An 11,260-nucleotide genomic window follows, 5' to 3' on the forward strand; every position below is an offset into this window, starting at 1 on the left:
AAGGTGTGAATAGAGTACTTTTCAGGTACAGAGATATAAAAGTGACACGTTTGTGTGGTTCTTAATAAAATAATTTGATGTGAAGATTTTCTTCACATTAAATATGGTGGGAGTGGAGGAGTGTAGAAAGTGTTAACAAAAATAATAATCATGGACAGGGGGGGAAAAGAGGTATGCAGTCTTGCAGTCATCTTCACAGTTTCCACTCAGCTGTGTTTGGGGTGTAACGGCTGATCAGTACGAGCAGTAATGGTTTCCGTGTGACATCCTTACAGCAGTCTCTTTGTTGGATGTGATTTACTGCAGGATTAAACAGAATGAATCAGTGGAAACGAAGGCCATGCTGACATTCATCTAATCAAATAAGAGCTGCACAGAACAAACACTCCTATCGGACGGTTAGTATGTGAGGAGAAAGGCTGGGGTTTTGTCCGAGTGCCTCAGCTTCATTTCTGCCTCTAGAAGAACTTCTTTGAAATTATAGATTCACTGTTTTATTTCCCGCTCTTACCGCCGAAAAAACAGCAATCTCAAACACAAGGATTACAAACCATATTTTATTTCATATGCATTTCACCACTTCACATGTTTTAAAGACTTTTAAGACAAGTGATGAAATTGAAGCTTTGTATCCTTTAAGAAACAAATGATGAACGTGTCAAGACGGTAGTGCATAAATGAAGGTTGCTCATTACCTCCTTAAAAGTTTGAGCTGTGCATGGACAAATAATAAAAAAGGCAAACCCAGACAATGGAGAGGGAAAAAAAAAAACATTAGAAAAGAAAAACTGGACTCTGGTGGATGGGCGTGTACTGAGGGCGAATGTATTAACAGTTCTATTTCAGAGGTTTCCAGAAACTGAACTGCACTGTGCTTTGCCAGTAAGTACTTGAGCGCTTACTTATCATGTCAAAATACTCAGTCATAGTCAAATCAGAGAACAGTAATAAATTATAGTAAATAACAGTAAAAAATGCATACAGAACAAAAAAGGCACAAGACAAAATTATCACATGGAAAAACTCAAGAGAAGTCAATTTGCTTCAGAAGGCAGCAGTTTGACAAATAAAGCAAAGTAACAGTAAAAAAATAACAAAAAAAAAAAAAAAAAGATTCCACAATATCTATTAGTACACTGTGGTGAATATGAGGCACACTGATGAAATTAAAAGCTGAAGTGAGAGCTACCAGTGTTGTACCAACCACTGGAGAACCGGATTCCTGCACAGTTTGTGACTTTCCTGCTCAAAACACCTCATTTTCCTCCCCTGTTAGTTAAGTAACTGCACTGTTAGAGCAGTGTTTCCCAACCCTGGTACTGGAGGCTTAGTGTTTCCCAAGCTCCCGACACACCTGATCCAACTAATCAACCCATTAACAATCCTTTTCAGAGTTGTGAGTGGTTTCAATCAGATACAGTGCTAACGTGCAGGGCAGTGTGCCTCCGGGACCAGGACTGGGAAACACTGTTGGAGCAGAGAAATCGGACAACTGTGCTGGACTCCGGCTCCCCATTGCCCACCCCTTAAAGAGCCTTAAAACTGTGTAAAGTCAGAAATTCTGAAAAAAGCGATTCCCCTTTAACCTCTTAACCCCTGGGTCTTATGGAGTAATAAAGCAGGAATTTTGAAGGGGTTAAGTGTAGTGTTACGATTGTGGTTTACGGTATGTGATTTGGGTTTGGTGTGCATTGCTGTTGGAATGAGTATTTCTGAATTTAGACACAGCAAAAAATGCAAGGTTTCATGTGCTTTAGGTCCAAATCTTCAAACGCTCTGGTCCAACCCTTATATAGTATGAAATGATCTGATATTCAGCATGTAATGCTGAGAAAACAAAGAAGTTCTGCTCCTGGAACATGAACTACACCTTGTCGATAAACATTTGGCTGTTTTTAAGACAGAACAGATACAGCTAACTGATGTTTTTCTCTATTAACATTATAGCCAGCGCACAAATGTACTTGTGGGAATACTCCAGTGTTGTTAATCAAATGTCTGCTACAACCGTATTGTACCTCTAATTCCCAAAGACAACAATTGTAATGTGTTTCCCTGTACTTAAAAAAAAAAAAGAAAACCAAAAACACTTCTAATGGAAGTCAATGGGCAGCTGCTGAAGCTACTATTACAATTGTATTGTAACTGTAATTGATATTGAGACTTGAGCTTGGGTAGAAAAACCATGAGTGTTGCTTTGAATAAGGCTAATGTCTGCAAAACAAATGCTATATGAATATTCTGTTAATGAAAATATTAGTTCTGCATTGTGGGAAAGTGGCAATTGCATTGTTGTATTGAGTTCAACATACAGTATAGATACAGCATTATAAACAGAACAGTATTCCCTCATAAATACAAATACAGCCTGTAACAAAATAAAGACTAAGCATGCTCATCGAAAGCTGTCAAAATGGTCTCGGATCAGATTTTAAATTAAGTCTTGAGTCTTCTTCTGATCTACTCAACTATCAAAGCGGACCGTATTTAACCACATGTTGCTTTCATTGTTTGTGCAGCTATTTTTTTAAATGGCATTTACAGTGAATGCCTTTATATACCTTATCATCAGCCCTTTATGAAACATATAGCGTCTTAAATGTTGTCCCTTTTCAAGACACCATATGATATCGGACAACACAAACCGCATTCCCTTGATTTGACTGCTGTACTGGACTGAAAAGTATAGATAGCAGAATGAACCTAGCGCTGCTGCTGTAGTGCTGCCCATTGCTTCAAGTGCCATTCAGATAATATTAACATAAATAAATAGTCAGAGGAATATGCCAGTATGCAAGTGTGGGATTGTCAGGCAGGGGTGGAGTTCCTCTCAGTGGACAGAGATGCAGGTTTAGGTTCAGGTCGATGGGGTCTGCTGGGTCTGTGTTGGGGGCTACTGCGGAGGTTATCGTCCATCTGTCATTTAAACACATAAAGCAGTCAGCTGAAGCCACAGAACCGTGGATATTGGCAGAAAATGACACATTATACAAATGCAAAGTAGGAATGCAAATCAGTCTTAAGCATATAAGCAACTGCATATATTACATTGATAATTTAACCAAAAAGATCTTCCCTTTGTCTGAGATGTATTTAATTCTATAACACATTTGGTGTCTTAAGTTTGCTTCTTATAAATAAGATTATATGTCTTACATATTTTATGATGTGCTGTAGGTGTTGTGTGTTTGTTACATTATGCTTTATACTCATAACATATGTTTATTTGTAGATTTTATAGATTAGTTAGATAATACAAGAGACATTACGTTCCAGCATTCAGATACAAGCTTCTATTACTTGTTGATTATATCAGCGTTGGAGCTGAAGGGCAAAAACTAAACAAGCAAACGTCAGGCACTAAACATGTCTTGGCTGATCAACTACATTTGAGACAAGGGGAAAAATGATTTGTAGCCAAACAATTATGTTAATTTACAATGATCACATTTCAATTGTTTCCAGACAGCACATTACTGCTACCCACGTTATAAATGGTCACAAGGAAAATTTACAAGCAGATTTAGCCAATGACCTTTTCAATAAGGTTGGACTCTTTGTTAACAAGCTGCGTCAGTTTCTGGAGGTTTGCGTCGACTGCGTCCTGGCTAGCGGGAGAAGAGCCTAGCGAGAGGGTGGAGAGAAAGATCAGGAGAGGACAGCAGGCCAAACATGCCAAAGAGCAACAGCAGGCCTCCATCATTCAGAAGAAATGTTAGTGCAGAGAGTTCCAATGCAGACACGCAGCACGCTCCTCAAAATAACCCCACAGCCCAACATAAAGAGCTTTGATTAGACTACTGTATGCTTTTAGCATCTGTCACAGCCAGCACTTCTCAGTGTGAAAAGAAACTGAATGGGTTGTGATTTATGACAAGCAGATGAGAGTTTCTGGATTGTACTTGTTAGAAAAATGAAAGGCATCAAAGACAAATGGTCTTGATGGATCAAGCATGTGTGACCCCTTACACCAAGTGTAAAAACTGTAAATTATGGACCCTTTGCACATGTGTATACAAATAGTTCAGAAAGTGTGGATGTCTGTCCATTCAATTGCAGTCGGTTGTCTTACCACAGCCAGCCTCAGTAAAGTAGTTTTTGAGGATGGTGCTGCAGAACTGGCAGAGGTTATGAAGCTGTTTCAGATGCTGCTGGAGCTGACCACTAGGCAGACTGGCTTTATGGAGTGGTGCTAGGTAGCCAAACACAAAGGCATCCAGGCTTGTAGGCCTAAATGCATAAAACACAAGCGGAATGTGCAAATGTCAGCGACAGTCACTTTGTCAATGGAATCTGTATTATAGTAATAAAATGCAGCATAAAAATACTGGTTCTAGGATTTGAAGAAATAAAGAGCCAGTATTATGAGCACCTTTGGAATGAACTCTGCCCATTATATCAGCTCCACTTTCCATATAGGAGCACTGTTTCTTAACCTCCTTTCACTCTGTTCTTCAAGGGTCAGATCCCCACACGATCACAACAGAGCCAGTACTATTTGGGTGGTGGGTCATTCTTAGCACTGCAGTGACACTGACATGGTGGTGACGTGTTCGTGCGAGTTGGATGGTACGAGTGTCTCAGACACAGAGGTGCTGCTAGAGTTTTCAAACACTTTGTCCACTCACTCTTCACTCCGTTAGACGCCCCTAGCTAGTTGGTCCACCTCGTTTGTGTTGGTCATCCCCGTCTAGTCCTTAATCAGTGGTCACAGCACAATGCTCCCAGGACACTGCTGACTGGACTACTCTCGGTCTAGCAGGGACTCTGTGGGGATCCACTCATACTAGCGCAACACACTAACACGCCACCACCACGTCAATGCCCCTGCAGTGCCACCTAAATAGTACCTGCTCTGTAGTAGCCCTGCCTACTGAGGAAGAGGGTAAAAGGATGCTAACAAAGTAAGCAGAGAAACAGATGGACTAAAGTCTGTAATTATAGAACTAAAATATGTTGTAAGTGGAGCTGGTTTTCCAACAGTTTAGGCATAATGTGAATCTGGCAGTTGTTCTTTAAATTGCATCAACATTTCATGATGAATGGACCAATAGAAATTAGTTTTTTACGCTTCGCCTGTAAAGTTGCTGTTTGGAGATTTTTGTTAAAAACAGTTCACATCTGAAAATGTTAAATTTTAAAGCGTAGAATCTACTAACAAACACCAGGTCGGTATCTGTGTTATTAGAATTAGTGTTATAGTACTCTTATGAAGAACTAAAGTCCTCAGATTAGACTGTATATCAGAGAAAAGTATATATCCGATCCAATACTGTAACAAATCCAGCCAAATGATGCTCATGCTCAGTGCAGTGATTCATTTAGAAACATTTCTTTGTTAAAATCTAAACGCATTAAAAGGAGCTGTCCGATTGGTGTTGTATTGGTCAATACTAAAAACTGCAGTATTGATTACCACAATGAAAAAGTGGTAAGATATAATTTCTAACCCAGACCACTAAATCAGTATCCGTGTCTTCAGTAGCGTAATGAAGATATTTATAGTTCTAAAGTAGAGCTGCTGATGGATAAAAATGACTTATCAGAGCTGAACTCACGTGTTCCCAAAGAAGAAATGTGAGGTCCCCAGCCTGTGGGAGAGCAGATTCAGACACTCTTTGGCTTCACTGTAGATCTGTACAAACAGTTCAAGCACTACATTACTGACAATCAAAGATAATTAACTACTAAAATAAACTGACTGCTGGACATCTGTCAGAATGAGCCCTCTGACCACATTATTGAATGACCCTTGAGTAACATTGGCAGGTTTCTGGTCTATTATTGAAAGCTGGCTTTGGTTGCGCTGGACTCAGTAGCTGCAGTCCTGTAGGTGATAAACTCTTTTCCATCTGCTCCTCTAAAACCGCAGACAGCACTCAGACAGCTCCCGAGACTGTTTAAATCAGCCTGCTGCGGCGGTGCAGATCAAAACCCGTGGCGCATAATGGGGACAATTTTTCTATATACAGCAAATCTATTAATTTTGTTCTTTTTCCAGATTCTATAACGGCTCTTTATAAACCTGCAAATGCCTCAAATGGTAATCCACAGTGCTAGTCATGCAAAGCACCTTCCATAGCACCTTCCATAACACCTAAGGCTTCACAAAATTTTTAGATTAATTTGCGATGTTACACCCCATCTTATCCATTTCAAAAAAATCTGATGGGATGATACACTACAAATAACACTGGGCTTCATTAAGAAGAGGTTTGTTGTCAATTGTTACTTGTGTTTACTAAGTGTTTTTGGATTTAAAAGAATTATTACTGCCCATGTAAATGGTTTTTAAAAACACAGATATACAAGGCCTACATTCTTTCTATGTCCTTGGCCTTTATGACCTAGCAGTTTGCAAGAAACTCCTGTGAGTTTGAGGTTGAGACCTGTGGGGATTCTCGTTTGCATGCATAATGCAAAGTGTGTGGGGTTTCGTTCAGGGCAGGTTGTGTAGTGTGGGGACTCTGGTGACTATATTATCAATATCGGTACGGTAGAGTGGGCCAGGCTTTAGCGACATGCATGAGTTCAGAAGTCTGTTATCTTAACAGCATGTTCTGGAACTTCAGGGGACACCACATTTTCGTATTCAACTTGATACCAGCTTACAGCTCACCTCTACAAATCAGTAGAAAAGAATAGTACTGTTTCTGCAAAGAAGAACGGCTGTGGTGTTCATTTTCTGAGAATGAAAATACCTTTCCTTCCACCTCTGTGATGGAGTGCAGTGGTGCCTCCGCTTTGGTCAGGAGGATTCTGGAAAGAGCCAAGCTGGCCTGCCGGGCTGGGACGAAGAAGTTTAGGGGGAACGGAGAGTGTGACGCAAACCACGGCCTCGTCAGGTTGGCATAGTTCTCCGCATCCACCCAGAACGTATGGAGCTGGAAAGACACACTATCTAAGGTCTACAGGTCTACACATCACACAGACTGAGAAAAGCATGAACCGTGGATGCACACACCAGAGCAGGCCGCAGCTTCTCCTCCAGCAGTGCGATGTAGGCCATGGTATCGGCCCCCTGCTTGGCTGACAGCTCGTAGTCTGCATTGAATCTCTGTGTGGTGAATGAAGAGAGCTAGCTGTTAACTCTGCAGACAAAACTCGGATACACATGCAGGAATGTACTGTCTCAATCACAGCGATTACTTCACTCTTACCACAGTGTTACATCTGTAGGTATGAACTGAAATATGCACATACACTGTGTCCAAATATTTGTGAATGAATGCATTCGGCTACTTTAAGAGTCCCCCATTGCTGAAACAGATGTGCAAATGTGCACACAAACACACACACAGCTTGTCTAGTGCCCGTAGAGAAGTACTGCCCATAGAATAGGACTGCAGATGATGCAGATGGTGCAGATAAACATGACCCTATTGGCACCACGCCTAATGCCAGTGAACTGTGCTCTCTGGAACGACAGTGCTCAGTACTTTTGCTCCTCCAAAATGTAGTCGTAGAATAGAGACAGTTACTCCAAAAAAAATAAAATAAAATAAATTACACACACTCCCGGATGAATGGGCAGGTGTCCCAATACCTTTGTCCATATAGTTTATAGAGGTTTAAATGTGTTCATTTTTAATAGCAATAATGTTATTTACTAGACATTTTGGGGGATATCTAAGTCTGTGGGGAAAACACAGCTTCCTCAAAACACCTTCTTAAAGGTAGGGGGTGGATCAGCCTTGGTAAGAGGGGCATATAATTCTAATGAGATGGCTTGCGAAGTGGGAATTTTGAGCAAAGCGTTGAAAGCTCAGTTTTCTTTTCTGAGCAGGCCACAAAAAACTGGGCTATCATATTTTATGGGTTGTGGGTTGGTGAGCACCCATATGCTTAGACAGGAGTTTCTTTTTCTCATTTAAAAAAAAATATCAAAATTTTACTGCCACTGGTCCAAATGATGTAATCATTTCTCATCTGTTTCATGCTCATTTTGTATTTCACATTTCTGCCTGATTTAAGGGTGGTGTTAAGCACCTGTATTATTCAAAAATCTATTTCTATATATTCACACACTACAAAACTTTAAGTCATCGTAAATCAGAAAACAGAAAACATTTCCTTTTGTACTGTGATGTATTTTATTACATTTTTATGCAAAGTTGATTGAAAAACAAGACTGCTGTTGTTTTATGTGACTTGGGAAATCAGATGAGCTTAATTTGACCAGCTAGCTGACTTTAATTCAGAGTTCTGGCTGATACATACATTTTTTCGAAGCAAGTTCAGAATCTGCGTCGGTTCCGTCACTGAAGATCCCTCACAGTGCAGTTGTGGAATGGAGGCTGGGGACATAAAGAACATGAGATACACAGATGTCCCAGCACCCCTCCCTCTAAGACAGAGCTGCTCCTGCTGAGGGTGGGCAATATGACAATATTGTGAAGAATTTTGTTATCGTGATCCAATATGCTTTTTTTTTTTTTAAGCATATCGAGGAGACCATCACTGCTCATTTCACTACCAATAGTGCAATTAGTCCGGTATAGTTAGATGAAAATCACTGTAGTCAAATAGTGAAGAGCAGTTTTTAAGAATCTGTCCCTACTGATGCATTTTGTTTGCTACCATCACATGTATCATAAAAATGTCATGACAAAATATTTCTACCATGTTGCCCACCCCTAGCTGCTGCAGTGCATGATCCAGGATTAATAGAATCAGCTAGAGGGTATTATCTCCCACTCCCACCTGTAATAGTCCTCCATGTCCAGTCCACTGGCTTAACTGTAAGATTGGCACCAGCAAACTTTGCATATGCCTGCAAAGAAACATTGCAGATAAAAAACGCATTAACTGTTTAACACTGCTCAAAACATTCATACATAAAAAAAGTTTCTAAAATGGTTCAAAAAATATGACAGGCAACATTAAAGAGCCCATATAGAGAAAAACACACATTTTAAATCAAGAGTTTGCTGCAGTACATAAACACTGTTTCAGTCCATATGCAAATGAATCAGCCAAAAATGGTCCAGTTGAAATAATGTGAAATTTGTTTATTGCTTATTTAACCTGTTTTAGCCTAAACAGCCAATTAGAAGAAAGATCATTTGCATCTATTAGTCTTAAAGGAACAGTACAGTACAACAGCTGGTTTCATTCAGAGGCATAAAAGAGGTTAGAAAATGTGTTTTTGGAAAAAATGGAAGGACAAAAAGTGGGTTATGGGCCCTTTAATGAAGCTCACAGCACAGATGTGTACAGGAGAGGGAAATGCTACTTTGGCATGAACTAGTCCTCTCCTACTTGACCACAGGCTACCACCTAAAACAAAAACCTAAAGCCTGAGGACTTTACCTGAAACAGCTAGATAGCTAGCTAACTGTTAGGGGTTTATTGAGGGTTATACCTACCAACTTCTCAAGACAGGCAATGAGAAGCTGACCTTGAGGAGAAGCAGCTGTACAGTAGAGATTGTCTCATTGATAAAGCAACCAGGGCGAAACTTGTAATGGACAGAACTGAGCAGCTGGATAAAGAAATACCATCAGAGTAAATCAGCTCACTATTCAGTGCCATATCGTTTAGGTAATGTATGGGAAATAAAAGAGCTACGATATTGCTGATATTAGTTATCCATCAGCTAGCAATGCTACCAGTTAGCCACCATTTCAGCTCCAGGAAAACGCTCAGAAATGAAACTGCAACCTTGTCCATGCGCAAATAAAGTCAACAGACGGTAGACGTGTTTATTTACCAGCACAATGAGCGATTCGGTGTGTACGGACGGTAAGTCCCAGTCTCCTCCCCAGCAAAGCAGCTCCATGGGTGCCGCCATGGTTGTTTGACAAACGCCAGTGATTTCTAGTGTGCGGCTGTACGGCAGGAGACTCGCTGGCCGTGGCTCGCTCACCGTGGCAAAGTGTCCTGATCAGTGTTTCCCAGCTCCAGCGCAGCTTCCCTGCCTTCTCTGCTCCCGAGTCACATCATTATCTAGCTGCTGATCTTGGTCTGAATATTAGCGGTTAGCAGGACAACAACAAACCTGTGGCATGGTAAATGTCCTGCAGGACGGATTTAGAGGCATTTCCAGAATTCACAATAAAAGTCCTCTGTGTTTTCTGTGGCTGTAATGTATAATCGCTGTCATGCAAAAACCTTGTTTGTCAATTTTGTAATAATAATAATAATAATGAATTACTATAAGACATTACCATATTACCACTGCTCTGGCAAAACCTTGGATCTCCAAATGGCAGCATTATAGGAGAAGGAAAAAAACTTCCTAACTTTCAATGAAAGTCAATGTAAAGATTTTATTTTTATATAAGTCATTTTATATAAGTCATTAAAACCACTAGCCTAATATTGTGCCGGTGCCCCTTATGTCACTAAAACCTAAGAACTGGCAGCAAAACCAAAAGTGGCATTAAGTCACAAAGGCACAAAGCCAGACAATTCCTGGAAATCTTGATCTCCAGTGTGCAGGGTTATACTTTATTTGAACAAAATGTGATTTTAACTTTTTTAAAAACATATTTCCTCTCCTTTGTATTCCCCGTCCAAGAAACAGAAAGTAATGCAATGCCTCAGAGTTTATAAGAACACATTGTGAAGATCATGCCATTTAATTTGTTGAAAGGCTGAAGGAAGGTGGAATAGTTCTGTTACCTTGAGGACATTTAATAAACCAGACAGTTTAAAATGAATTGCAAAAAAAAAAAGACAAGATAATGTGAATAGAGGCATTTAACCACATTTACATACATTTACAATACATTTCTTTTTAAATGTCCAAAGATTTCTCTCACAATTCCTCTTCCTTTTCCTCTTAAATTCAGCAGATCTAACTTGATAAATATTGGCAGTTTAGACAAAAGGACTCTTATTGTGAGATTATTGCTTGATCCTCCATGTGTCACGCAATGGTGTTATTAAATAACTTATATAAAGGAGAACTGCCACTAAATACAGTCTTCTGGGTTGGTCAGACACTAGATGGGCTTCCACAAAAGTCCAGAAATATTGGGTTATTAAAGCATTTGTGCAAAATTGTACATTTATGTCAGTTTACATATTTTCACCATGTGCTTCCAAGCCCCGCCTGTTCGTCAGTGTTCCCACCTGTGCCTCTTTTGTAGCCACGCCCCCCTTGTTAGCTCCAGGTGTTCTTCGTTTGTCATTGTTATAAGTACCCCTTAGTTTCATCCTTTGTCTGATCTTGTGCATGTTCACATGTATGTGTCCATGCGGGCTTATGGCATGCGGGCTTATGGCATGTGGGCTTGTCGTGTTTGTTTGCTAG

General features: G+C 40.2%; 1 protein-coding gene across 2 annotated transcripts; it reads right to left on the bottom strand.

The window, feature by feature from the left end:
- Positions 1 to 543: 543 nt before the first annotated feature.
- On the bottom strand, positions 544 to 10,015 carry mtx3 (metaxin 3). 2 transcript variants are annotated; one of them, XM_072664546.1, is made up of 9 exons: positions 9,713 to 10,015; positions 8,704 to 8,773; positions 8,221 to 8,297; positions 6,965 to 7,057; positions 6,702 to 6,884; positions 5,559 to 5,635; positions 4,073 to 4,230; positions 3,536 to 3,624; positions 544 to 2,916 (listed from the first exon to the last, which is right to left on the bottom strand). In XM_072664546.1, exons 1-9 carry the CDS (start codon positions 9,791 to 9,793, stop codon positions 2,809 to 2,811), a joined length of 936 nt encoding a protein of 311 aa, XP_072520647.1. In that variant the 5' UTR covers positions 9,794 to 10,015; the 3' UTR covers positions 544 to 2,808. The 2 variants fall into 2 exon arrangements, with proteins under 2 accessions (XP_072520647.1, XP_072520648.1); XM_072664547.1 differs by lacking the exon at positions 3,536 to 3,624 and having other exon boundaries at positions 2,824 to 2,916.
- Between the last annotated feature and the right edge of the window lie 1,245 nt (positions 10,016 to 11,260).

Source organism: Salminus brasiliensis, chromosome 20 (assembly GCF_030463535.1).
Source record: "Salminus brasiliensis chromosome 20, fSalBra1.hap2, whole genome shotgun sequence".
Classification (NCBI taxonomy): domain Eukaryota; kingdom Metazoa; phylum Chordata; class Actinopteri; order Characiformes; family Bryconidae; genus Salminus; species Salminus brasiliensis.

What these genes read in the sequence shown, in the direction of transcription:
- mtx3 (XM_072664546.1), bottom strand. Translation starts at nt 9,793, where the DNA reads ATGGCGGCACCCATGGAGCTGCTTTGCTGGGGAGGAGACTGGGACTTA. An exon ending in AGAAGCTGCGGCCTGCTCTG is followed by an intron (nt 6,885 to 6,964) that starts GTGTGTGCATCC and finishes GTGTCTTTCCAG; the next exon opens with CTCCATACGTTCTGGGTGGA. An exon ending in CTTTACTGAGGCTGGCTGTG is followed by an intron (nt 3,625 to 4,072) that starts GTAAGACAACCG and finishes CCCTCTCGCTAG; the next exon opens with GCTCTTCTCCCGCTAGCCAG.